This window comes from Eublepharis macularius, chromosome 2, assembly GCF_028583425.1.
Source record: "Eublepharis macularius isolate TG4126 chromosome 2, MPM_Emac_v1.0, whole genome shotgun sequence".
Classification (NCBI taxonomy): domain Eukaryota; kingdom Metazoa; phylum Chordata; class Lepidosauria; order Squamata; family Eublepharidae; genus Eublepharis; species Eublepharis macularius.
In genome coordinates, this window is record NC_072791.1 from 18188063 (window position 1) to 18214604 (window position 26542).

Below are 26542 nucleotides of genomic sequence, written 5' to 3' on the forward strand. Positions count from 1 at the left end.
GAAGCTGTGACTGACCCAAGGTCACCCAGCTGGCTTCAAGCGGAGGAGTGGGGAATCAAACCCGGCTCTCCAGATTAGAGTCCTGCCGCTCTTAACCATTATACCAAACTGGCTCAGGACTGTGGTACTTTTGTGAGTTCTGTCATGTTACTCAAGCCACCCTTTTAAGTTAAGACCATTTTCCATATAGAACATGGTATTAATAACGAATGGCCAAACCTTCAGGGTGATTTTAGAGAATATGGAGCTGTTTGTGAAATTCTGAGGAAACATATTATATTAATTTGCTGTATTATCTTGTCAATACCCATAGTTTTGTACCTACTGACTGAGGGATGACCTTCAGCCCTGTCTGCCACAAATGTGAATTCTGTTCTTCTTCTAGGTAATTGGGTTGATTTCAGCTGCTGGGCTTCTTTTTGTGATAATAACTCACCTCACAAAACCTGACGCAGCAATCCTTTTGGAGGATGAAGAGGTGATTCTTAGTAGCTGCCCTCAGGATGACGACGGCCAAGAAATTGTAAGAGAGAGGATGACCGAGATGGAAAGGAGCATTAGATGTAATGATTCATGCAAGTAAGCAAATGAGCAATCCAAGTTAAGGGCTTCTCAAGCCAATTTGGGCCTCCTGTTGGGCCCATTTGTTGCTGACATCATTTTAATTTTTTTTAGTATATTTGTACATCACTTTGCTATGATACTTGAAATAGCACTCCTATCTTTGAACCACAATTTGATTACATATTGTGAGTGGCACCACAGAACTATCGAGAAAAGTGTGCTTTTTGTCAAACATTTAAAATCGTTCTAACTTATATTGCAAATGCTTTGCGCATACGTGCTCTTGAAGTGCTGTTCTCCTCCCCTAACCGATTTCCACTGTCTGTATAACAGAAGAAAATATTAACTTACAAAAGAAATGTTTTTTCCTCAATGGACTTTATCCTGCTTGAATGACTGGATTGTGTTTCTGTTATTCCAGCATTGACCATTTTGCCTGTCTGGCTCACAACAAAGTGTACTTAGTTATCTATTTGGTGCATTTGTATCCCACCTTTCCTCCAAAGTGCTCAGGGGGGCATACATGGTCCTCTCGCTATCCAATTTATCCGTGCAACAACCCGGTGAGGTTGGTTAAGCTGTGTGGTACGTTAGGAGAGTAACTGGACTGACATCACCCAGTGAGCTTCATGACAAATGAGGATTTGAACTCTTGGTCTCCTTGATCTTTAGAGCCAAGCTACAAGTGACGCCTGACACAGGTTGGACCCTTGTCCGCTTCCCTCAAGTTTTGATGGGAAATGTAGGCATCCTGGTCTTGCAGCTGTAATGGAGAGCCAAGCTGTAAAACCAGGACGCCTACATTTCCCATCAAAACTTGAGGGAAGCTGACAACTGTCCAACCTGTGTCAGGCGTCATCTAAATTTGATCGCTAATACTTGACATGTTCTTGCCGTCGTTTGACCCAGTAAATTCTGACCACTTGGGTTTGCAGGAGTAAAAGCCACACATGCCCTCAGAATGCAGCTGATTTTCCATGATGTGCTGCCTCCCTATAAGGACCCTGAGCCATATGTGATTTCAGCAATTTACTAAATTGTGAACATGTGCCAACAGCAGCTACCCAGCCATGGAGGCTGAGTGCTTCCAGTTACAGAGATATAAAATTGCTTAGAGACACTGCTGGGTTTGGAATGTGAACAAATCAACATTGGGACCACATGGGGGCGCTTCTGTTGAGAGAGAACGGGCCTTGCAAGAAGAGCAAGTTCAGATTTTGGACACGTTTCCAAAGAACGTAGCTTGGAATGTTCCTTTCTGGTTTCCAGTAAAATGGAGCATAATGGCTCACTGGTGCCAAATCTGGGAGCGTAACCATTTGAATTATAATCTTTGGGACTCTCTTCATTGCTGTTAAACAGATATGGACCATGACTGCACAAAAGCTACAAAACAAAAGATTGTCAACAAAAATTCTGATATTTGTGGACTAAATCTCAAGTGGCAAAGTCTACAAGGACTTCTCTGTCTTTTGGTGCTACACCTCTGAAGATGCCAGCCACAGCTGCTGGCGAAACGTCAGGAACTACAATGCCAAGACCACGGCAATACAGCCCGGAAAACCCCCAACAACCATCTACAAGGACTGTTGATTGGCTCTGTTTTGGGAGATCCATGACACTTCAGAACTGTGGTGCGCAGGGAAAGAAGGCTTAAGGCCCTCACCTAGGGTTACCAATCTCCATGGGAAGCCTGGAGTTCTCTCAGAATTACAACTCATCTCCAGACCACAGAGATCAGTTCCCCTGAAGAAAACCACTACTTTAGAGGACAGACTCTATGGTATACCATAGAGTTGAGGAGAAATAGAAGTCCCAGAGTGACATCACACCTCACTGAGCTTTTTCCCTTCACCAAACTCCGGCCTCAGGTATTTACCAAAAAAGATTTGGGGGCAAGGTGCTGACATGTAAAGTAGCCATTTTTTCCCCAATACTGCTTTTATCCAAAGGGAGAGGGAAGCAAAGAAAATATATTTCAGGAAAACATATAGAGGTATATTGGCACCTCTTAATCAGTTCCACAGGAGTGTTGGTGATGTGAAAAACTGCATTTTAGGTGAGAGATGTTTACACGCATTAACTAAGTGTATTTAATCTTACATAGGAGTCCAGTGGCACCTGAAAGAGTAGGAACATTTATTTCAGCACAAGTTCATTTCAAATTCATTTGGCAGATATTTTTATGCCCCCCCCCCAAAAAAAACAGAAGAGGGGAACTTATTACAAAGAATGGTCAGGCAGCCCAGTTTCATTCTCACTCACAAAACATGCTGAAAACTTTTGTTAGTCTTGAAGATGCCACCAGACTCCTGTTTAGCTCTGCAGCAACAGGCTCACATGCCGATTCCTTTCAATATATCAATTTATCACCTGATTAGGAAACCTTGGGCCAGTGACACACTCTTAGCCTAACCCACTTCACAGGGTTGCTGTGGGGATAAAATGGAGGACAGGAAAATGATGTGCTTTGGATTCCCACTGGAGAGAAAGGCAAGGGCTAAATGAAATAAATAAAATAGTTTCTAATAATTTCACCTGCTACTATTTGCATAGATTGCTTAACTTTCACTGGCTTCAAAGGGATTCAAGCACTTGCCAAAAGGCAGGACTGTAGCCCCACAAATTGCTCCTAGGGGTGATTACAGAGAAGTAAATCTTGCTGACCTCAATGGGACATACTCCCAAGTATTTGGGCCTAGGATTCCAGTTTCTAATCTTGGGGAAATACTCGTATGCAGCCTTCTTGATGGCCCTCTTTCTTTTCCTCTTCTCTGCTCGAGAATGATCATGTCATGGTTACACAATTGCTCTTCCAGTTTTCAGCTTGTGGAAAGCGTTCCTTGTGATATGCCCTTCAAGTCAGACCGCAGCCTGGCAAAACCCTTATACCAGGCATGGATGGAACTCTTGAATATGACCCAGGAAAGCATTCATGTGGCTTCTTTTTATTGGTCTCTGACCGGGGAAGATCTCGGTATCAATGACACATCATCTAAACAGGTAAAATTTGTCATCCGTATGTGGCTACGTTTGCCAACTTCCTAGAATTACAACTGATCTCCAGACTACAGAAACCTGTTCCTCTGGAGGAAATGGCAGCTTTGGAAAGTACACTCTATGGAATTATAACCCACTGAGGTCCCTCCCCTCCCCAAACCCTGCCCTCTCCAGGCTCCACCCCCAAATCTCTTTATCCCAAGCCAGAATTGGGATATTCAGTTGCACCCAGGCAAGCAAAGCACGGCAGAAGGGAGGGGAGGGGAGGTGTGACCTTGCATCCCACCGTGAAGAGTGTGACAAATTACCTTCAAATTGCCTGATCGGGCCTGGCATGGATGGGTCATCACAACCCTCAATCCCACTTTCATACCACCAATGAAGTGGGCCTGCGGCTCAGTGGTAGGTCATCTGCTTTGCTTGCATGCAGAAGGTTACAGGGTTCAATTCCCAGCATCTCCAGTTAAAAGGATCAGGAAGGAAGTAATGTGAAAGACCTCAGCCTTAGAACTGCTGCTATTCAAAGTAAACAGTACAGGCCTTGATAGTCCCCTGGTCTGACCAGGTATAAAGGTACCTTCTTGTGTTCATCAGAATTTGAGTCCAGTGGCACCTTAGAGACCCACAAGATTTCCAAGGTATAAACTTTGGAGAATTAGAGCTCTCTTCTTCAGAGCTTTGACTCTCGAAAGCTTCTACCCTGAAAATATTGCTGGTCTTTAACGGGCTACTGGGCTCGAATCCTACCTGGCTCCCTACCTGAAACTATCTTCCTGTGTTCATATTTATGAGCTATGGCTCATGTTTTGTTTGCAGAAGGTCCAGGTTTCAATCCACAGCATCTCCAGTGAAAGGAAGGATCAGATGGCAGAGCACGTGAAAGACCTCTGTCTGAAACCCTGGAGAGCCACTGCAAGTTAGAGCAGACGATATTGATCTTGACACAACAGTGGTCTGGTTTAAGACAGTTTCGTGTGAGTCAGTTCATTTAGGCCGAATCCACACGGCTCAAGTTTGCTGCTATTTTCCCGCCATTTATGCGCTTCTCGGAGGGCTGTTCACATACTCTTACCTCAGTCCCGCCATTCTATCGTATCTGTTCCGCTGCGCCTCAGACAAGGTTGTCACGCTTTCAAACGCTTCTCTTGCGCAGTTCTCACTATGGATGTGAACAAATAGAAGCGGTTCCTAAAGAGACCGCCCCCTCTTAACCACCCCCACTTCTTTGTTTCTTGCCTTTCCGGAACACCGTCCCTCTTTGCCAAGCAATTCTTATGGTCCCAACTCTGTCCGAGGCATGCCCGCACCCCCATCCTGTTTATTTATTTAGTTTTAAAAAGTCCATGGAGGCTTCGGGGGTGTGTGTGTGTGCCATTTTTTTTTTTTACAGTAAATAATGTTTCACTGCCCAAGGAGAGCCTAGGTAATTTCCGATAAGCAGACTATGCCTGCAAAGGTTGACTCTTTCCGGGTTGTTTTTTTAAAAAAAATATTAAAATTATCGGTATAGTGAAAAATTGCTATCCTATAATTAAAGTTGAATGGTAACATTGGCCGCCGTCACACGGGCCCATATCCCGATAGTTTTGCGACTCTAACCGTTTGTTTTGTAATCGACATCAAAACGGACACTCTCACCTTTTTTCGATTGCTCGCGTGTCCACACAGTCCCACTGTTCCGTAAAGGCGGGTTTCTACTGTCGCCTCCTCTACCGGTCAACTGATCTCCACCCTCCCGCCTTTTTTTTTTTAATTTTTTTCGCTATTTTGCGCTATTTCACGCTTTCGTTATTAACGACTCGCGTTATTGCAAACTTTCTTTTTACGTTGATTGGTGCCTAACTTTTCCCGCCCCTGAAATGGCAAAACCATTGGGTCATCGGAATTTTCACTCTAATTTGAACAAGCTTAAATTGCTGTCTCCGTTCTCAAATGCCCTTGTCTGATGAGATCTTCCTCTCTCAAAAGACTACCATGACGCCACAGCCAATGTTCATGTATTTGCTTGCACAGCTAGTGAATTCTATTCTGCAGGGTGCGATTGCACTATACCATGCGCAACTTCGATCCATCAATCATCGGAGAAGACTGGCATCAATACTCTTCCAGTCTTCCGACTTCCCTTCTCACTCATACCAAAATATTGGGAAGGAAAAAAGAAGGAGGCTTAGCCAACGCTGGCATGCCCTTGCAAGCCTTCATGTTCCAAGAAGATTCTGGGTCCGTGAGCGCAGTCAAGATTGGTGGAACAGGATCGTTCTGAACACCTGGGATGACGAGCAGTGGACGGAATGTTTCCGAATGGATCGGGCAACGTTCACGGAATTGGTTGATGTGCTTCGTTCCCGACTGCTCCGACAACGCACCAACATGAGAGAACCTGTCTCCCCGGAGCAGCGAGTGGCTGTGACCATATGGTTCCTAGCCACTGGTGCATCTTACCGTGTGGCTGGAGATCAATTTGGACTGGGGCCATCAACTGTTGCCACTGCAGTTTTGGAGGTATGCCGTGCAATGGAGGACGAACTTCTTGGGAAGACCATCTGCCTGGGCAACGAGGTTGGCAAGGTAATTTTTTTTTTATATATATATTGATTCGATATAACGATTTATCATAGTTGCAAATGAAAAATCAGTAATGTCAGGGATCCTTTTGTTTTTGTGTGGAAAATATTTTCTTGCGTTAGGTAGCATCATCAAATTTGGATAAATTTTTTTTAAATAATATTGTCAGTTCGATATGACGATTTATCAATGGAACAAAAAAATAGCAATTAGAGAATCCTTTTTTTGTATTGGAGGAAAGATTATAATACGGTAATTCACATGATTAGAATTGAATTTGATATGATCTGTTTCAGATAATGGATGGATTTGCTAGACTCGGATTCCCACACTGCATCGGGGCCATTGATGGGACCCACATCCCTATCGGGGCACCAGGTGGAAGCCCGGAACAGTACGGCAACCGGAAAATGTTCTCATCGATGCTTTTGCAGGGGACAGTGGACTACACTGGACGCTTCATAGATGTTGAAATCGGATGGAGCGGAAAAAATCATGATGCCTTTGTTTTTAAAAACTCATGTATCTGTGCGGCGATGGATGCTGGGACATTTGTGCCTGGAAATCCCACACTTAACCTGGAAGGAGTGTCTGTGCCTCCCATTATTATTTCGGATGGCGCGTACCCAATGCGCCCCTGGCTTATGAAGCCGTATGGGAAGATTGCAAAAACACAACGAGAGCGGAACTTTGACAGGTGTCTCTCCCGTTCGAGAAATCAGGTCGAACGGAGTTTCGGAAGGCTGAAGGGGCGCTGGCAGATCTTATTGCAAAGACTAAAAGCCAGGGAGGAAAATCTTGTCACCATCATCACAGCTTGTGTAATATTACACAACATCTGCGAAGCTAGGGGACAGCAGGTCTTGGGGGAGCTGAGAGATCCCTCTCCTGTACTGCTGCCTGAAGAGGATGAGGAAATGGTGGACAACAACAATGCTATACTTGAGAAAGGGAAGGTGGTGCGGGATGCTCTAGCCACCTTCATGGAATCTCAAATGAGGCGCCAAAACTAATTTCTAATCTAGTGTTTTTCAAATTAACAATCGGTCTGAGAAATGTTCTTAGCCATTATCGTTTGCTTGTTTTGTTCTCATGCATGTTTATCAATAAATTGTATTCTTGAATTGTGTGCACTTTCTAGCATTTCTTGTGATGTTGGAAAATGATTGCTGCTGAAGATGATGCTTTGCAACTTCATTGTGAAAAGTTAGGGGGGGGGGTTGACATCATGCGTGGCCGGGATACAGTGACATAGCAATAGATAGGCACAGAGAAGAGGGAGGCCAACTTCTGCAATGAGGGATATGTCGCCAGAGCCTCCTAAGGTGGCCCCAAAGACTCTGATCCTCCTGTGCTTGAGAGATGCGTGACCGACTAACGCCAGCATGCCCTTTCGATTAAATTTTATGTATGCCATACTGTTAGTTCGTTATTTCTTCAACGCACACCACTTTCGCACCCCATCTTGCTGTCGCTTCTTGCCAGATTATCACTCCTATTGCTAAGCCCGTTTCCCCCTTCAATCAACCCAAATTTATTTTTGAATGTAGAGGCGCCTCGCGATAGGCCAACTGTTTTTCATTGACCCTTGACCCAGGATTCCCGCCCAAAATGCCGGCTGCCGCTCGAGCATGCTCAGTTGGAAATATTTTCAACTTCGCTATTACGACGTGAGACTGACATGCCGCCACGACGAAGGGGCGCCTTCTGGTCGGACGAGGAGGTTGATCTGCTCCTGAACCTGATTCTTCAGAGTGGGAAGGTGGAGCGGCTCATGAGTAGCTCCCACCTTCCCACCAAGGTCATTTTTTGGAGGCTGGCCAAGAGGATGACCGACAGGGGCTTCCAGAGAAGCGCGGACCAATGTAGGTCCAAGTTTAAACGGACCAAGGGGGCTTTTTTTGATGCACTGGAGGCATGGCAAGGAATCCCCCGTCAGAGTGGACGTCCTCCCCACTTCAGCAAAATGTTGCAGCTTTGGGAAGCGGCGGGAAGACCACGATGGCAGGAGAGGAGGCATGCCTGTGAGTATATTTGCAAGAGCCTTCACAGCTGTCTCCCTAAGGTTGGACTTAAGAGCATGCTGTCTTAAGAACCCACCATGTTTTGTGGAGGAATTACCATTATTCCTTTAGATTTCCTTTGGATGTTCATGGAATACTGATGTGCATTGATTGGGCCAACACTTGTCTTGTCCCTCCGATTTCCACTCTTAGTGTCATCATAGACAGATTTATCCTTTGACACCACGCACATCCTCCACATTTTCCCTCAAAAATCACTATTAAAGCTAATAATCTCTCACTTGGTGTGGATAGTGCATCTCATCAAATTATGCCACCCCCCCCCCCCGGGCCATTATGGATGGTGTTCCCGGTTATTTTGTGCATGCATCAAAAAAAAAAATCATGCCTCTGTCAAATCATGGGCAAAATGTGGTTGTTCACCTATTGTGAACTCAATTATTTTCGTGTTTGAGCCAATGCCCTGTGTTCATCAGAGAAATTATATCACCCACCCTGTGATCAGTGTCCAGGATGGATTTTAAGACATTTGTGTTCATCATTGTGTCTCATACATCTCCCACAACTTTCACAGCTGTTCGAAGAGGCAGAGAGAGCCAACATGAGGGGGCAGCAGCACATGGAGCCTCACAGCCAGGACATGATCTGAGTAGCGAGGAGGAGACGCAGGAGACCAGATCTTCAGCAGCGGTTGATGCCTCTCAAGGTAAGCTGCATTTGCAGCGTTCCACTGTAGGAATAATTTTTTTGTTTTTAAAAAAAAGCAGTCTCCTAAAATTCAGAGGTTGTACTGTGTCTTCTGTCTGCGGATGCCCATGCCCTGCAACCACCTCTTCGTTACACCGAGAATAGAGTTTGGCTACTGTTACGGCAATGAGCACATAAACGGTTTGGGAAACAAGTGAACTTTATTTAAAAAAAATTTACTTTCTGAGTCAAGGAACATAAAGTGGATGACAGCAAACTTTCACAACTAAAAACTTACCAACTTTTTTCCATGCAGCAAAATTTTTCCACTCCCAAAATCAAGTAATTATAAGTGGAACAACTAGAACTCAATCCCAACCCTTCTCACAATTGACATTTGCTAGGACATCTCCCTAAGATTTGTTTTTCCTTTTCTTAGATGCAGCCGTGGAGGAACGTGCCAGTGATGATGAGAATCCATCCACCAGCGCACAGCAACCACCCCAGGCATCCTCCCAACAAACCTCCCTCGAGAGCATCCACGCAGCTATACGCTCTCTGGAAGCAAGGATGACATCCTACGGTAGGTTTATACGTTAGGTGTTGTTTGAAAAAACATGTACCGCAAAAGGAAGACATTTCCTGCCACAGTTTTGTTTTATCTTTTCAGCTCGCAAGCAGCAAAGCCAGTTTAGGACTCTGGAGAGTCGAGTGGCGAGGCAAGGGCGTCGACTCCTGGCTTTGGAGAGGAGGGGGCGACAAAGCGAAGGGTTGCCTGATCAGCCAGCGTCAAGTGGGCAGGACCCCTGACCTGACCGAACCCATTGTTTTGTCTGCTGTTATGGTTTATCTTGGGTTATTTGTTGAAAGTTTGATTGTTAATAGTTTCTGCTTGTTAATGGTTAAATAAAACAGTATTTCAACAAATCCAACGAACTGATTAATTTCAAGTATGGTAACATTTTGAATTTTCACAGACAAACAGATGGATGTTGTGTGCAAGCGCATACCTTGAGCAGTGGCCAAAACCAAAAAAGCTCAGATATGTTCTAGACATGTGACTATAGGGTGAGTCGCTCCCTGGCCTTCCCCACACACGATCTTTTGGGTGCACCCTTCCTAGTGTTATCTGTGGTGATGTCTTCCACATGACCATTGGTCAGTTCTGGGAGTTTGGGTGTTTGCTGCATCAGGAAAGCCTCACCAAAGGATTTAAGAGTTTGCACAGTCGCACGCATCACCTCCAGGTTTTGTGACCATGCATCTTGGAACATTCTTCGCTCGAGCCTGGTCTCCTGAAGAAATTCCTGGTGTCTGCGGCCCTCCTCCTCACGCCACTTTTTGGTCTCCTCTTGCTCCTGCCTTCGAAGGGCCAACTCCTCCTGGTGTTCTGCGGATGCTAGACTAAGTAACTTCTCTGCTGCACTGGTAATAGCAGACACAGGCCTTTTCCGACATCTGATGTTGTCCAGGCGTGTTCCTGGCGATAAATCTGGCGTTGTCATTTCCATGGAACCTAGTCAGTGGTAGATTGAGATTATTGTTGTGTGCAGTGTGTATCCATCCCCCGCCCTCTCAAAAATCCAGCCAACATTCTATCCTTTCTTCTATTTTTTCAAACAATGTACCATCAGAGAATCTGCAGTGTGCATATTTTAACTGCGAGGTCCAGGATACACATGGAGCAAAAGTTGCTGTGATGGGTGGTCATGACCAAAAACATGGAATGGGGACATACTAGTGTTTTTTATAGTTCACGAAAATGGTCCAATCTACAAGATAACACCACAAATGGAATTATTATGGAGGTGTTGAAAAATGTTAGGAAAAAATACATTTAATAGAAAGCAAGGAATTGTGCTGTTGGGGGTGGGTGGGTACGATTTCAACGCAATCTCTCCAATCGCTGAGTGACATGTCAGCTGGTCCTTTCCTGGGTCAACATCATCACATACTTACCTTCAGTAGTAGAACGTGGTGATGGGGGGTTGTTTTCCTTGTCCAAAAAATCTTCCTGAATGGTGAATCCCCGGTCAATGAAACCTGCAGAAATAAGTTGAAAGACATATCAACATGCTTTGTCAGTAATTGAACCCAGATTTTATTGCTGCATTTTTGATCACAGTAGGAATTCATTCCGCTGGGCTTCCACTGACTCGTGTTCTTTCCCCTCAACCACAAGTCCCGACATACAGTGAAATGTCTGCCTCCTTATGTGTCCCCATCAATCCACCCTCATGCAGGAAAACAGGGCCACACATAACTTGTCCCCCTGTAAGCAGTAATCCCAGGCTTCTTAAAAAAGGCTGGGACTGATGCTTTGCCACACTAGACTTTGGAAGGTGGTCAAAGCAATGTGCCACAGTATAAACAGATCTCAAGACATCTCTCACCATCATCAAGGAGGCCATCCGGTGTGGCATCCAGGTCTGGTTCCAGAGCATGCCCTTCTGCCTCAATCAGGCCATCACAGTCTTCTGAAGCAAAGGAACAAAAGGAGGATCAGGATTTTTGGTGAATGGTAAATGTACATGCCTCAATGCATAAACCCCCTCCAGTATCTGTTGCCATCGTTTGGTCATTAAGGGCCAAGCTGCAAGTGACGCCTGAGACTGGTAGGTCACTTATCAAATTTCCTCAGGATGTGAAGGGAAATGTAGGCATCCAGGTCTTGCAGCCGTGATGTGTAGCAAAGCTTCGAGACCCCGCTTACTAAATTGCCAATCACTACCTGAGTCAAGTGGACTAGTGTCCAACCGGTGTCTGGTGTTCCTTGTTGATTGGCTCTATGTGGCTCAGCACATGTGGGCATTAAAGTGGAGAACAGGTTTCCATGTGTGATTATCTTTTAGACCAAACCGAACATTAACAAAGCAGATTGAATTTTACAGTCCTTCAGAAAGGCACCATCCCCGTGTGACCCGTGAGAGGTGCTCAGTGTGCATGAGAAATGTTCTTGTGGCTCGGAAAGTAACCTAAAAGGGAAACCGGTGACCAGGGTAGCAAAAAAATGATCGCCTGCTGTACCACCCTGGAAAATCTGGGGATTTGGATCCCAACCGTAGATGCACATCAAGAGCAGAGCAGAACAATGAAGTTATGTGTGTAGTGTCTAATCCCTTCTAAGAATCACTGTGCATGCTAACGCTATGCAAACGATGAATTCCCAGAATAGCCAGATCAAAGCATGGAGTGCACTTGAAAAAAGGATGCTCCAACACATCTGACTTATAACTTCTCGTGTATATTATAGCCCTGGGTTCCGGGTCTTCCACTTGCACACAGCGCTGTATCATTTACTGTGTGAAATAAATTGATAGATCCGTTCAAGTAAAAATAAATAGACAAACCACGCCACATGGATGTCGTTGCATACAGAATCACCTTAAGCCGCCCCACCACTGCTGGAGAGGCACATTTCCAACATGTAATGTTGACATAATACAAATGCTAATGCTGAATCGTCTCCGTCCCAATTGTGTCAATTTACTGATGTGCTATACTACAATATTACCTGTATGATAAGGTGTTGACATTCTTATTTCCACGGGATTACAGGTATGTAGGTCGTGGGAGAAAAGCTCTTCTGATCCCCTCTGGAGCACCAATGTTTCCGGCTGCACTTGACCCACCACCTGCAGCACCATGCTTCTTGCGATGCGTTTCGGGTTAACACTTGCATCACCACGTAGAATACTCTCAAGCTCACGGTAGTAGGGGCAAGTGATGGGTGCATTTCCAGACCTGTTGTTATGCGCAACAACCTTTTTGTATTCGAGACGCATGGTCTTGGTCTTAGACCTGCACTCCAGAGCCGATCTTCTATGTCCCCTTGTTGCCATCTGCTCGGAGATGCGTTCGAAGTAGTCAAGGTTTCTGTGTGTATTCCGAAGTGCCTCCTGTATTTTTTCCTCTCCCCAAAAGTGAAGGAGGTCCATAATTTCTCGGTGTCTCCAAGAGATCCCCCGCTTAACATAACTGTCTCCTCCGTGAGACATGGTTGTTTTAGAACGGGTGATCAAGAGACTGCAGTTATATCTCTGAAGGTAAAGCTTTGGCAGGCTGTGTGTCTCACAGACGCGTTGAACTTCCCTTGTTAATTTCGAAAGCAAAAGTGATTTCCGCGCGCCTGCTGCATATTCAATCGGGCTTCCTTCCGCGCCAAAATTAACGGCTAAAAGTATCTACTTTCGTCGTTGCGATACTCCAAAAGCGGTCAATGTTTGCACCAAAAAAAAAAAGTTTTATTAAAAAAGTGGAGGGACAATGGAAGTATCAGAGGAGATTTGGATAATGGGATGGAGAATTTGTGAATGAATGAACAATCTTTTCGGCATGATCGATTGAATGTGGTTTTTGGACAAATAAGATAGAAATGCCTGTTCCACATTGGATTTCACCATAACGATGCTTGTAAAAAATGCAATATCGTTATACCATCTACGTTCGCCAAAAAAATTTTTTTTTCGTGAAGAGATGGGGTTTGTGGGTGTTTGGGAGGGGTGGAACTTTGGCGCGCCTAGACATGTGATCAAGAAGCGTTGCAAGCGGAACATAATCGATATGGGGCAGTCACATGGAGACGGACGCAGGCAAAGTAAAGAGTGAGAAGACGTCATGGGGACAAACGTTATAGAGACGAAACGAGGTGGGTATTCTGTGGAACATGACGTTCTTTTAACGCAATTTTTTTGCCAGTGTGACGACGGCCATTAACCAATTGCAAGCATCAACGGGGGTGTGGCCCCGCCATTGCAACTGAGCAGAAAAGCGATATAGCAAAAATCTAGCATTAAATTTTTTTTTAAAAGGCTACGCGATGTCATCGGTGCTGGCAGATCTAAACCCGCCCCATATCGTGCGATTCTTCCAGGAATGTGAATGGAGTATAGCGTGATGCTGGCGCAGTAAAAGAAGGGATGTGAACACAGACTGAGACATTGCGGGATAGAATCCAGTGCAATTATTGCGTATGAAAAGCAGAAGGTAGGGAAGTGTGGATTCGGCCACATTCAGATACCAGTGCAGAAAAAGAAAGCTATGTACACTCATGTGAAAACCAGGCCTTGGTAACTGGCAGTTGCATGAATGAGTACATTACCTCCACTGAAATGCATCATGTTGCAGCTGATACGGAAGTTCTATTTATGGTTTTACATCTATGATGGCTTATTCACATTTGCAGATCTTCACTAAAGATGGGTGAGCTCCCCAGGTTGGAATCAGAAAACTGCAGCAAGTTGTGAGCAATACTGGAGACCTCTTGGGAATTTTTTCCACCAAGAGTTCTCTGATTGCTTTTTATTCCCAGACCCTCCTTTTGAGCTTTCTAGAAGCATGTATTTGCCTGCAGTTGGAGACAGAATGCTGGACCTTTCATCTAATCCAGAGGGCTCTTCTTATGCTAATTCAACCGAAGATAAAGGGGGAAAGTTCTCTGAACTTACTCTGGATGCTTTTTTCAATACCAAACTGTTTTTTCCCTCCTGCTTTTTACCATATGCATGAATAGACTCAGACCAAATCAGATACCCTCAGATCAGGGGATATGAGTCAGACTGGCATAGGGTTACCAGCTCTAGGCTGGGAAATTCCTGGGTATTTGGGGTGGAGCCTGGTAGGGCAGGATTTTAATGCTATTGAGTAGAGGTGGGCACAAACCAAAATATGAACCAAAGTTCGTAACGAACCAGGCTGGTTCGTGGTTCGTGAACCGGCGGTTCTTCAGAGCCCATTTCTGACTAACTGCCACGAACTTTAGGCTGGTTTGTTTGGTTCATTTTTTTTGTTCATCACTGCAGACAGCCTGGTGCTGATCAATCAGTTTCCTAGGCAACAGGGGACGGACTTCCTGCAGACCTTCTGCTGTACTGGACATGGCCTTCTGCTGGCCCGGAAGTGACAATTTGCTGACTTGGATGTGACGTTTTCAAGAACCAAATGAACCAGTTCGCGAACCGGGGCAGGTTCATGAAAGTTCGTGGTTCATGAAATGTGATGAACCACGAACCACATGGTTCATTTTTTTTCTGGTTTGTGCCCATCTCTACTATTGAGTTCATCCATTTTCTCCAGGGAAATGGATCCCTGTAGTCTGGAAGTCAGTTGTAAAATGGAGAGAACAGGCCCCACCTGAAGGTTGGCAACCACGGTGTTTAGAAGTTGGGAGGAAGGGTTCCATGCAAAGTGTGGCATCTGCTACCCTTGCGCAATACAAACAAATTATTTGAGTTTTCCAGGGTGAAGACGTTCTCAATAAATTTGGAAGTTTGCTTCTGAAGAATGTCTCTCTGTTTATTGCAACACATGTGCCGTCTCAAGCCCACAACTCAACTGATCTTGAGTTTCTGGAAGCTAAAGGTAATATTAACTTCCTTCTGTTTATAAGCAATACTATGTTTAAATCTTGTACAGTTGCATAATCATGTCAGTGACCAGAAGCCCAGAGTCCTGGAATCTCGGAGTCCCCAAAGTTTACCTGAATGGGACTGGAACTGGGAAGGAAAATTTGTGGCAAACCTTGGCAGAGTGGAGAGGGTGGCCAGACAAGCAAGGACAGAGGATTTGAAGCGGTTAGGAAAGGCGGGGAGTTCAAGTGCTTGGAGGCATTTTGACAGCCACCCAGACAGGGCCTGGATCTGGTTGTTGCCTGGGCAAAGACTCAGTCCTGAGCACTTATAGCATAGCCAGAGAGAATCTATTGCCTGCCTGAATTGGCAGATCAGGAGTGTCTCTGGGTTTCATGCTCTGCATGGAGAATGCCTCAGATTCAATCCCTGGTATTTCAAGTACGTTGAGGGAAAGAGAAAGGCTTTTCTCTGCCCAAAGAATCTGAAGAGCTACTGCTAATCAGGGTAGCCTATACTGGGTTTGGTGGATCGGTGATCTGCTTCAGTATCCAGAGATGCTAGATCTCTGTTTTGATTGAGAATCAGCAGCATTAAAAACAAAATTCTCTAAGATTCCTTACTGGCTTCCATGTAGATCCAGTTTGGTGTAGTGGTTAAGAGCGGCAGGACTTTAATCTGGAGAACCGGGTTTGATTCCTCATTCCTCCGCTTGAAGCCAGCTGGGTGACCTTGGGTCAGTCACAGCTTCTTGGAGCTCTCTCAGCCCCACCTACCTCTTACAGTGATTGCCCTGAGGATAATAACATACTTAGTAAACTGCTCTGAGAGGGCGTTAAGTTGTCCTGATTGGGCGGTATATAAATCAAATGTTGTTATTGTTATTGTTGTTGTTATCTTGATTAGATGTTGAAAAAATCTTTGGGTTGGATCCTGTAACTCCCTCCCACTAAGATGGATTCTATGACTTTCTTCCATCGTGTCTTCTTTCAACCAAGAAAGGCTTACTACAACAAAGAAAGACAGAAAAAGCCACTCTCCTCTGGAGGAAGTCTACACGATGATGATTTAATACTTATCCACAGATCTTTTGATGTGATGCCAGAATGCACAGAATAGCCTATAGATTGTACAGCTGTAAATGATTTCAAAGGATAGTGGTTTTGTGTGCTCCCCCCCTCCAACAAGCCCCTCGATATATTTCCTTGGGGGAAAATGTAGGAATGCAGAGTGAATTCAGCAGCCAAATGCCGTATCAAATAGCAAAGTAATGTACAACTGTGTGTTCAAATTCATGCAAAATGCCAAAAAAAAATTATCCTAAGGAGAGGAACAGAAGGCCCAAGGAATGGAATTCCTACGTCTAGATAATCAGTGATGGAACAGATGTAAAGGATGACTCGTTAATCCCTCCAGCTACTTGAATGTGTGGCAAAGTGGTTGTTTGATGACCCCCTCCCGTTTTTAATTCTAACAGGGGCTCACATTAAAAGGATTCATTTCAAGCGTCTAACCGAGGGTGTCCTGCACAGCAAATTCTGGATTGTAGACAGGAAACATGTTTTTCTCGGGAGCGCAAATATGGACTGGAGAGCCATAACTCAGGTGAGAGATCGGAGGATATAAAAAGAAGGGGGGGGGGAAAGAAGAGAGTGATCTGATAAAGCATTCCCTTACCATGTCACTTTGTTTTCAAAAGTCCTAGGAACCCCCCTTAAGATAACTGTGTTTTGCTCTATTTTACCACATTTTCCAGTGGTGTGCATTTACAGTCATTTTGCAGTAAGATCTGTATGGGTTTCAGTTGCTGCTGTTTCATATAAAGGAGACAGGAAGAGCTAGGCCCAAAAGACAAGCGGAGAAAAAAGACCAGCATTTTATAGCAAGATTTGAATCCGGTGGAATCTTAGAGACCAACAAGATTTTTCAGGGTACTGTTGGGCCGAATCCACACATCTCAAGTTTTCTGCTTTCCCCCCGCCCCTTATTCACTTCTCAGAGGGCTGTTCACATACTCTTACCTCAATCCCGCCATTCTCTCGCGTCTTTCATGTTGCGCCTCAGACGAATTTGTCATGCGTTCAAAAGCTTCTCTTGTGCGGTTCTCACCGTGGATGTGGACAAATAGAAGCGTTTCACAAGGAGACCGCCCCTTTCAAACCACCCCACTTCCGTGTTTGCAGCCTTTCCGGAACACCATCCCTCTTTGCCGTGCAATTATCAAGCTTTTCCACTCTCTCCACAGCATGCCTGCCTGCCTGCCCGCCCTTTCCCCCCCTTTTTTAAAAGGGGACTTTCCCAGCATTGTTGCACAATCCCGGCCATAAATCTTAATCTGGGTGCTCCAAAATCCCCGTGGAGACATCAAGGGGTGGCGTCATTTCCCATTTCCGTGTCATTTTTAGGATGCCAGACAGTTGAAAATATCGGTGGCTGTTAAAATTAATTTTTTTTAACTGATGAAATTACCATTATAGTGGAAATCCGTCATTCTAACATTACATTCAAGCGTCGAATAATTAGTCTGCCCGTTTGGAGAGTTTGGATCACCCCCACCTTAAATATCAGTTCAAATTAGCCCGCCAGAATAATGGTCCAATGGATTTCAAAGAAGAAGATGTAGAATAACATTAACCAATCACAGGCATCATAGGGGTGTGGTCTTGCCATAGCAATTTAGCAAAAAAACGCTATAGCGGAAATCTGATGAAAAAATGAAAAAAAAAATGAACATGATGTCATCGGCGACGTCGGATCTAAACCTGCCCCATATTGCGCGATTCTACCAGGGATGTGGACTAAGTATAGCGTGAGGCAGTGGCATTAAAAGAAGGGATGTGAACACAGACTGGGAAATTGTGGGATAGAATCCAGCACGATTAATGCACATGAAAAGCGGAAAGTAGGGAAGTGTGGATTCGGCCTTGGTCTCCAAGGTGCCTCTGGACTCAAATCCTGCTGTACTACCGTAGAACTACACAACTACCTACTGTAAACAGTATTTTATTGTTTGATCACAGCAGATTAGGTTTACCCTAGCCTTTTTTTTTTTGGTAAATGAATAGTTTCTATTAAGCAGATACTCCTATTCCCACAGTTTTACTAGAGGGGGGATATTAAAGCCAAGAGTATATAGCTTAGGTCTTTCACACTTCGTATTGTGAGGGAACGCTTTCCATGGAAATGCAACTGTTGAGGAACTCCCATAAGTCTGCCAAAAAAGCTCTGAACTAGGGTTGTTAGCCTGGGGGGAGAATGTGGGGGTGGGGACAATCTCTTTGGTGTCAAGCCAACGTGCAATGTCACTTTTGGTGCAAAACCAGAAGTGACATCACCACCTCAGAGTTTGGGGTGAATCCTAGAGTACTGCACCTCTGCAATGATGCTACTTTCAGCTTTGCACTGGAAGTGATGCCATGTGTGGGCACGATGCTGAAGTGCCCTGCCCATTCTTCCCCCACCTAGGGGGGAGAATGTGCAGGGCGCTTCATTGTCTGCCATTTCTGAATGGCTTATTAAGAAATCTCTGAGAAGCTTCTGAGGAACCATAGAAAATTTGAAAGCTCATGTATATTTATTTATTTATCTATTTATTTATCAAGTTGACTTGGCCTCCACCAAACGTCCTGTTGAACAGAAGTGCTTTCCCTATGCCTCCAAAACCAGATCAGCATAGGACCTCTTCAGGAAAGATGTGCAGCATCCTTGATAGAATCATAGAACCTGATTCCTGTACGACAATAGTACTGTATCCAACAATAGGTGGATACAATCCGGGATATTGTTCACATGCAAACCTTCACACTGGGTAAATTTTTCTGTGCAGGCCCTGCTGTTGCTCAGTGTGCCCCTAGCATCAGTGTGCCCCTTCGACAAGGTCTTTTCTGCTGTGGTTCCACATTTCTGGAAATCCCTCCCCACAGCTGTTGACCTGGTGCTTAGCCTAGTTAGTTCTAGGCTTTGGTGGAAATGTTTTTGCACAGTCAGAATTTGGGTAGATCAGGGCTTTTTTTCAGCAGGAACACGGTGGAACAGAGTTCCGGAACCTCTTGAAAATGATAACATGGCTGGTGGCCCCGCCTCCTGATCTCCAGACAGAGGGGAGTTTAGATTGCCCTCTGCATGGAGGGCAATCTAAACTCCCCTCTGTCTGGAGATCAGGGGGCGGGCCCACCAGCCATGTGACCATTTTCTACGTTGGCAACCCACTGAATTCCACCACCTCTTTTCCCAGAAAAAAAGCCCTGGGGTAGATGATCAGTGCAGTCTTGAACAGAATCACATACTTCTAAGCCACTGAATTAGAAAGGTGCAACTCTGTTTACAATTGCAACACAAGTTGATTGTGTGTGGTCTTTCTAAAATTTAATTTCTTGATGGCTAATTCATTTACAGACTTCTACTAATGGATGTTTAAAAAAAAATTTTTTTTTACTGATCTTTGATTATAATTGATGGTTTTAAAAGTCTTTAAAAATAATTACTATGGGTGATTTTTAACTGATTGTTTTAATGATGATTGATTGTATGCAAGCTGCCTCAAAAGCGTTTAAACTGAGAGTTTATGCAGAATGCAATTAAAAAAAACCCTAGTGATATTTATTCATTTACTTAAAGAAAAGATAAAGGTAGTCTGCTGTGCAAGCACCAAGTCATTATTGACCCATGGAGGAATGTCGCATCACGAGGTTTTCTTGGCAGACTTTTTACGAGGTGGTTTGCCATTGCCTTCCCCAGTCATCTACATTTTACCCCCACGAAACTGGGTACTCATTTTACCGACCTTGGAAGGATGGAAGGCTGAGTCAACCTTGAGCCGGCTACTTGAACCCGGCTTCTGCCAGGATCGAACTCAGGTCGTGAGCAGAGCTTGGGCTGCAGTACTGCAGCTTACCACTCTGCTCCATGGGGCTCTTATAATTCATTACTTACGTCTTCAAATAAAACATCTGTTTCTTATCAAGGAGTCAAAGTGGATTACACTGAAATATTTAAGGTATAACGCCCCCCCCCCCCGCCCCCAATATTATGCTGCTAAACTCAGTAGCATTCCTGAAACTGTGTTTACCCTACTCGTGTTTTGCTGTATGTTTTCATCGAAATCTACGGTAATAATCTCAAAGAGGAAAAGATCAGTAACTAGAACCAGATGGAGAATGCCTTTAGGGTGTAAATGATCGCAGATGTTTGGTTTGGAATATTTCTCTTCCGCTTCTCCATTTCTGCAGGTGAAAGAAGTTGGCATTATGATCAGCAATTGCAGCTGCTTAGCTAATGATCTTTGGAAAACCTTCAAAACGTACTGGGATCTGGGAGGCTCCAGCGCAACCATCCCATCTCCGTGGCCGAGGAATTATTCTACTAATATTAATAGGGACAGACCTTTGGAAGTGCGGTTCAACGGAACCACCACCAAAGCTTTTTTCTCTGTAAGTCGACTTACAGCTCAATCCTATTCATGTTTGCTTAGAGGTTAATCTGACTGAACATAATGGGATTTACCACCTAGTAAGTATTTATAGATTTACAGCTCTGGAGGGCAGATATTAATGTAAAACCCTGTGAAATCATTTGTAAGAAATGCCAGATTTTAAAACAGGGATTTTTGCCTAGGGGATTCTTGTGTTTCTCTGTAATAAGCAGCTTTGAAATGACAGACTTGATATAGAAAATGCCAAAAAGAATAGAGCGTTTCTCAGGTTCCATTTATGCAAATAGTCAAGCCACCCCCCCTTTTTTTTGCTACTGACTACCTTCTCTGTAATAAGTTTTTATCTCACCCTTCCTCTAAGGAGCTCAGAGCAGTGTATATGATTCTCCTTTTCCAGTTCATCTTTACAACAATCCTGTGAGGTAGGTTAGGCTGAGAGGGAACGATGAGTTCAAAGGCACTCAGGAAACTTTCATGACAGGGTTGGAGATTTGAACTCAGGTTTCCCAGATCTTAATCCAACCGTCTGACCATGATTAATTGTTTATAACTGTTTTAAAAATGTAAATTGTTTACACCTGTTGTAAGCTGCTTCAGGCCTCGTTTGAGGGAGAGGCAGTATAAAAATCAATCAATCAATCAATCAATCAATCAATCAATCAATCAATCAATCAATCAATCAAACAAACAAACAAACAAACAAACAAACAAACAAACAAACAAACAAACAAACAAACAAAGCTTTCATACGGGTTTGCGTAGGCTGATTGGAACGGGGAATAGAAGATGTGGCTATCTCATTTGATGGCATTATTTATTTTTATTTATTTACTCTCTTTACCCCCTTCCTTTCACCCCAGCGAGGACCCAATATGGCTTATCTCATTCTCCTCTCCTCCATTTTATCTTCCCAACAACCCAGTGAGAGGTGAGGCTGAGAAAGTGTGACTGGCCCAAGGTTATCCAGCAAGCTTCCATGGCAAAGTGGGGATTCAAACCCGGATCTCCCAGATCCTAATCTAACACTCTAGCCACTACACCACACCCCAAGCGCTTGATTTAAGCAATCTTTTGATCCTTTCCAAATATGTTCCCCTCCTACACACAATTCTGTTCCAAACTTTTAATTCCTTAAGCTACTGTTCTGGATAATGGGAGCAAAGGCATCATTAGGAAAAAGGAACATGTGCAGGACACTTAAAAAACCTAAAGATTTATGCGGTGATCAGATGTTGTAGTCATTAAACTTCTCATCTATTCTAGGCTTCTCCTCTGTCATTTTGCCCAGTGGGTCGCACCCCCGATCTCCAAGGTATACTTGATGTCATCAACAGTGCGGAAGAATTTGTGTATGTTTCTGTTATGGAGTATTTTCCTACGAGCCGTTTCAGACGTCCCCCAAGGTATTAAGTGAAACCTGAACATTATGCACATCTTTTTCTATTCTTATCTGTGCATCAGTTGGGACTTTGGGTTCCCTCCAAAGACTGGAATTGTGTGGGCCTACTTCTTAGCGAGGGTAATTTCACATGTTCGCATGTTGTGGAAAGAGGGTAATAACGGCGCATGGTGTTTGATTTTTTATCAGTGAAACCAAACTGGGCTGCGACAGTTAAATCCCCTGTTCCCTTCTTCCTGACCCCACTCTAAATTGTGGCTATGTGTGCCTGAAATTTAATTTTTATAGACTGCCCCATGTGTTTCTGCTCTGAGATATTTATGACGTTATGTCATTTATAGTCCGCCTTCCTCACTGAGACTCAAGTCGGATTACACAGTATAAGTCAATGCAATCAATAGAATGAGCCATCTAATCATCAATTTAATAGGGCTAGGATTACATATATCTGAAATAAAGCATCAGTATTAGACGTGTTATGTTAAGAAAATGGCATTACAGAAGCAGAAAACAATTCATGCAATTAAAAAATACTTATCACAGATGATTGGCAAAATGGTACCATTTCTCTTGATTATCACTTACCATTTCTCTTGATTACCATTATCACTTACCACTTGATTATCACTTACCATTTCTCTTGATTATCACTTATCACAGATGATTGGCAAAATGGTGCCATTTCTCTTCCAATCAGGATAATTCGCCTTCAGTGATTCAGGTAGAACAGCAAAGGAGGAAGGGGTTGCCAACTCCAGCATGGGAAATTCTTGGAGATTTTAGAGTGGAGCTTGTAGAGTTTGGGAAGGGGAGATAACTCAGTGGGGATGTGATGTCATAAAGTCCACCCTCTGAAGCTGCCATTTCTTCTAGGGGAACTGATCCATGTAAGGCCGTTTTCACACGTCCTTATAGGCAAAGCCCACCCACGGAACTCTGGCGGCTTTCCCCCAGGGTTCCACATGTCTCAGAGCGGGACCACAAGTGACGCCTGACACAGGTTGGACACTAGTCAGCTTCCCTCAAGTTTTGATGGGAAATGTAGGCATCCTGGTCTTGCAGCTTGACTCTCTGACTGCTGTCCAATGGACTTTTCAACTGTCACTTGTCCAACATTCCGCCAAGCTGCCTACATTTCCCATCAAAACTTGAGGGAAGCTGACAAGTGTCCAACCTGTGTCAGGCGTCACTTGTGGTCCCACTCAGTTTGCAAAACATTTGTAGGCTGTTTCCTTATCTTTTGGGGGGCGTTTTTTTCTGGGACCACACATTCCCCAGTATTTTCTTTTGCTATGGGTTGATAGAGCGCTTCTTCTGCATTCTTGGGCATGTGAATGGTTAAAGTGCTCTGAGGAATCTTCCGATCACCGCACAGCTCCTCCCTTAAAGCTCATTTACCTAAATCTGATAAGTTTCTGATACCGACTTTTTTCTATACTCTGGTCTTATCTTGAGTATTATGCTTTCTGTCACTTTTGGTTTGTTTTTAATGGCCCTTGTTTATAGAAATTTGGAGGGTGTTTTATTGGTTTACACAGCTAAATGTTATTTTACCTATTTATGCTGTTCTTAGTCCGGTTGGAGGATTATGCTGTTCATTTCTTTTACTGGTTGTTGTTTCTCTCTATTTATGCTGGCCGAACCCTGTCTTTTCTTTAAATGCTGTGCTTGCTATTTTCACTTTTAAGAGGAACTGTGGTCTTACATTATCTTTGTTATGTTATCTTTGTTATTTTATATCTTTATGCTCATATTATTGTGGTTATTTTATTGTTGTTAACTTGCCTTGGGAATTCAATGAAATGATACTGAAAATATTTTCATTCATGTTACTTTTCTAGGTACTGGCCAACCATCGACAACGCTTTGCGAAGTGTGGCAATAGGCCATAATGTACACATACGGCTTTTAGTCAGTTGCTGGGTCCATTCTGATCCTTCCATGTTTCATTATTTGGAGTCACTACGTTCACTCAGTGATCCACATGCCAACATCACAATCGAAGTGGTAAGATCAATGTGCTTTGGGAACTGTTGTTTTTCTTTGGGAGTTCACCACTCATGGTTCTGGGGTAGAGTTGGATTTGCTGTGGATTTGTGCTGCTAACGGTAACTTCCACTGCAAGGTGCCCCAACGCAAGAGGCTTTGCTACTGTTAACAGAACAAATCTTTATGCTCCTACCCATAAAAAAAAGTGTACAAAGTTCCTGCCTTGAGGAAGTCAATAGATCTTTCTATATCAACTCAAGACATTATGTGATTACTAATTTATGCGTGCTTTGGGGAGCCAGTTTGGTGTAGTGGTTAAGAGCGCGGGACTCTAATCTGGAGAGCCAGGTTTGATTCCCCACTCTTCCACCTGAAGCCAGCTGGGTGACCTTGGGTCAGTCACAGCTCTCTCAGAGCTCTCTCAGCCCCACCCACCTCACAGGGTGTTTTGTTGTGGGGATAATAATAACATACTTTGTAAACAGTTCTGAGTGGGCATTAAGTTGTCCTGAAGGGTGGTATATAAATTGAATGTTATTATGTTATTATTATTTTAAAGAGTGACACTGTGCTGGAATGGAAGACTGAATAATTAATTAATTAAAACATTTATACCCTGTCTTCCCTTGCACCACCCAAAGGGAGGTTTTACATCCCTCACTTTCCCCCACCTTCCCTGTAATGATCCCAGTCTGAATTGGGGCTCCACGAAATGGTTATTTTGTTGAAAGAAGTCCTAATGTGTTTATCTAGTTACAGTGGAATCCTAAGAGTGCTTTCCCAGGAGCAAGCCCCACTGAATAGACTTTAGGATTCTGAGTAGATCTGTTTTGGAATGCACTTCAATGTTGTATGAACATATGCAAATTCCCTTACACTCTTGTAGTGCAGATGCTCTATGTGTTTCTAAAGTGCTGTCAAGTTGCAGCCGACTTACAGTGACCCTGTAGGGTTTTCAGTGTAAGAGACATTCAGAGGTGGTTCACCATTGCTTGCCTCTGCGTAGTGACTAGAGATGGGCATGAACTGAAAAAATGGCGGTTCGTTGCAGTTAGTGGTTCATAGCATTTCACAAACTACAAACCAGCATGAAATTGCCAGGTTCGCAAACCGGTTCATTTGGTTTGTGAAAACGTCGCTTCCGGGTTAGCAGGTCTGCAGAAAGCCCATCTCCCCATTGCCTAGGAAATTGATTGATCGGCACCAGGCTGTCTGCAGTGACAAACCGAAATATGAACCAAACAAACTACTCTAAGTATTATAGCAGTTCGTCGTGGCTCTTTAAAAATGAGCTCTCTGAATCATGAACCGGCCTGGTTTGTGACAAACTTTGGTTCATATTTCGGTTTGTGCCCATCTCTAGTAGTGCCCTAGGCTTCCTTGATGGGTTCCCATCCCAAGAACTAACCAGAGCTGACCCTACTTAGCTTCCAAGACCTGATGAGATCAGGCTAGCCTGTGCCATCCAGGTCAGGGTAGATGTTATATAGGTTTCTCCTAATCTTTAAAACCGGCATAATTCCTTCATTGGTTAGGATTTACTTCCACTTTTTAAAATGTTTCTTTTCTGCTTTTCATCCTGTAGAAACCACATTATCTACCCATTGCAGTTTTATCCTACCCTTACTCCAAGGAACTACACAGAATATACATGCTTCTCCCTTCCTCTGCTTTCTACTCACAACAACCCAGTGAGGTTGGTTAGACTAGCCAAAGGTCACCTGGGGAGTTTTTTCATGGAAGAGCAGAGCTTTGATGCCAAGTCTTTCCTAGTTTAACCCACTCTACTGCATTACAGTCTCTTCTGAACACATACAAATGGTGTGAGTGAAGATCAGAAAGCAGTTATAATGCTAGATGTGAAAAATGCACCAAGAAATGCAACTGTAAAAAAAAAAAGGAGTTGTATTTTTGGCTGGGAAAAAGCCAACAAGCAAATCATTGAAATGTAATTTCCACTTAACATCAAAACTGTATTGCCTACTTGTACACTGGGCAATGGTGTTTGGCAAAAGCCTTTTAAAATGCACAGCAGTGCGGCAAAAATTCTTCTTTGCATACAGTCTGGGAAGACTATTATATATTGGGCAGCTGCCCAGTTAATTTTTTAGAAATGTAAATGCATTTTTATATTGCTAAACTTAAATGCAGGTTCATTTTTGTGGTAAGCAATAACTCATAATTGAAGAAACAAAAGCTACTTTTCACTGTTAAAAGAAAATAACATTCTTAATTTAAATGAGTACTGTGGCATGTTTCCCGTTCTCTGTAAAACTGCAAACCAAGATGGCTTCAGAATAAACAAGTTCAAGATCCGTTAGTATCGCAGAACAGCCAAGTTAACAGAACAGCCAAGTACCTCCTACACTACCACCTTAAGCAGAATCAAACCTTTCTAAATCCATTGAAATTCATTGACTTATATTTGAATAATAGCATTCGATTTATACACCGGCCTTCAGGACAACTTAACGTCTACTCAGAGTGGTTTACAACGTATGTTGTTATTATCTTCACAACAATCACCATGTGCAAT

The 26542-nt window shown here is 43.7% G+C and overlaps 1 protein-coding gene across 1 annotated transcript in view; it reads left to right on the top strand.

Annotated features, from left to right (window-relative positions):
• The window catches only part of PLD4 (phospholipase D family member 4), a 56410-nt gene that overhangs the window by 26553 nt on the left and 3315 nt on the right, over positions 1–26542 (top strand). Inside the window, exons 3-9 of the mRNA XM_054972249.1 lie at positions 386–579; positions 3384–3567; positions 15080–15200; positions 16665–16792; positions 20416–20616; positions 21882–22021; positions 23859–24024. Of these exons, the coding sequence (XP_054828224.1) occupies positions 386–579; positions 3384–3567; positions 15080–15200; positions 16665–16792; positions 20416–20616; positions 21882–22021; positions 23859–24024 (1134 nt within the window). The remainder of the gene's footprint in view (positions 1–385; positions 580–3383; positions 3568–15079; positions 15201–16664; positions 16793–20415; positions 20617–21881; positions 22022–23858; positions 24025–26542) is intronic.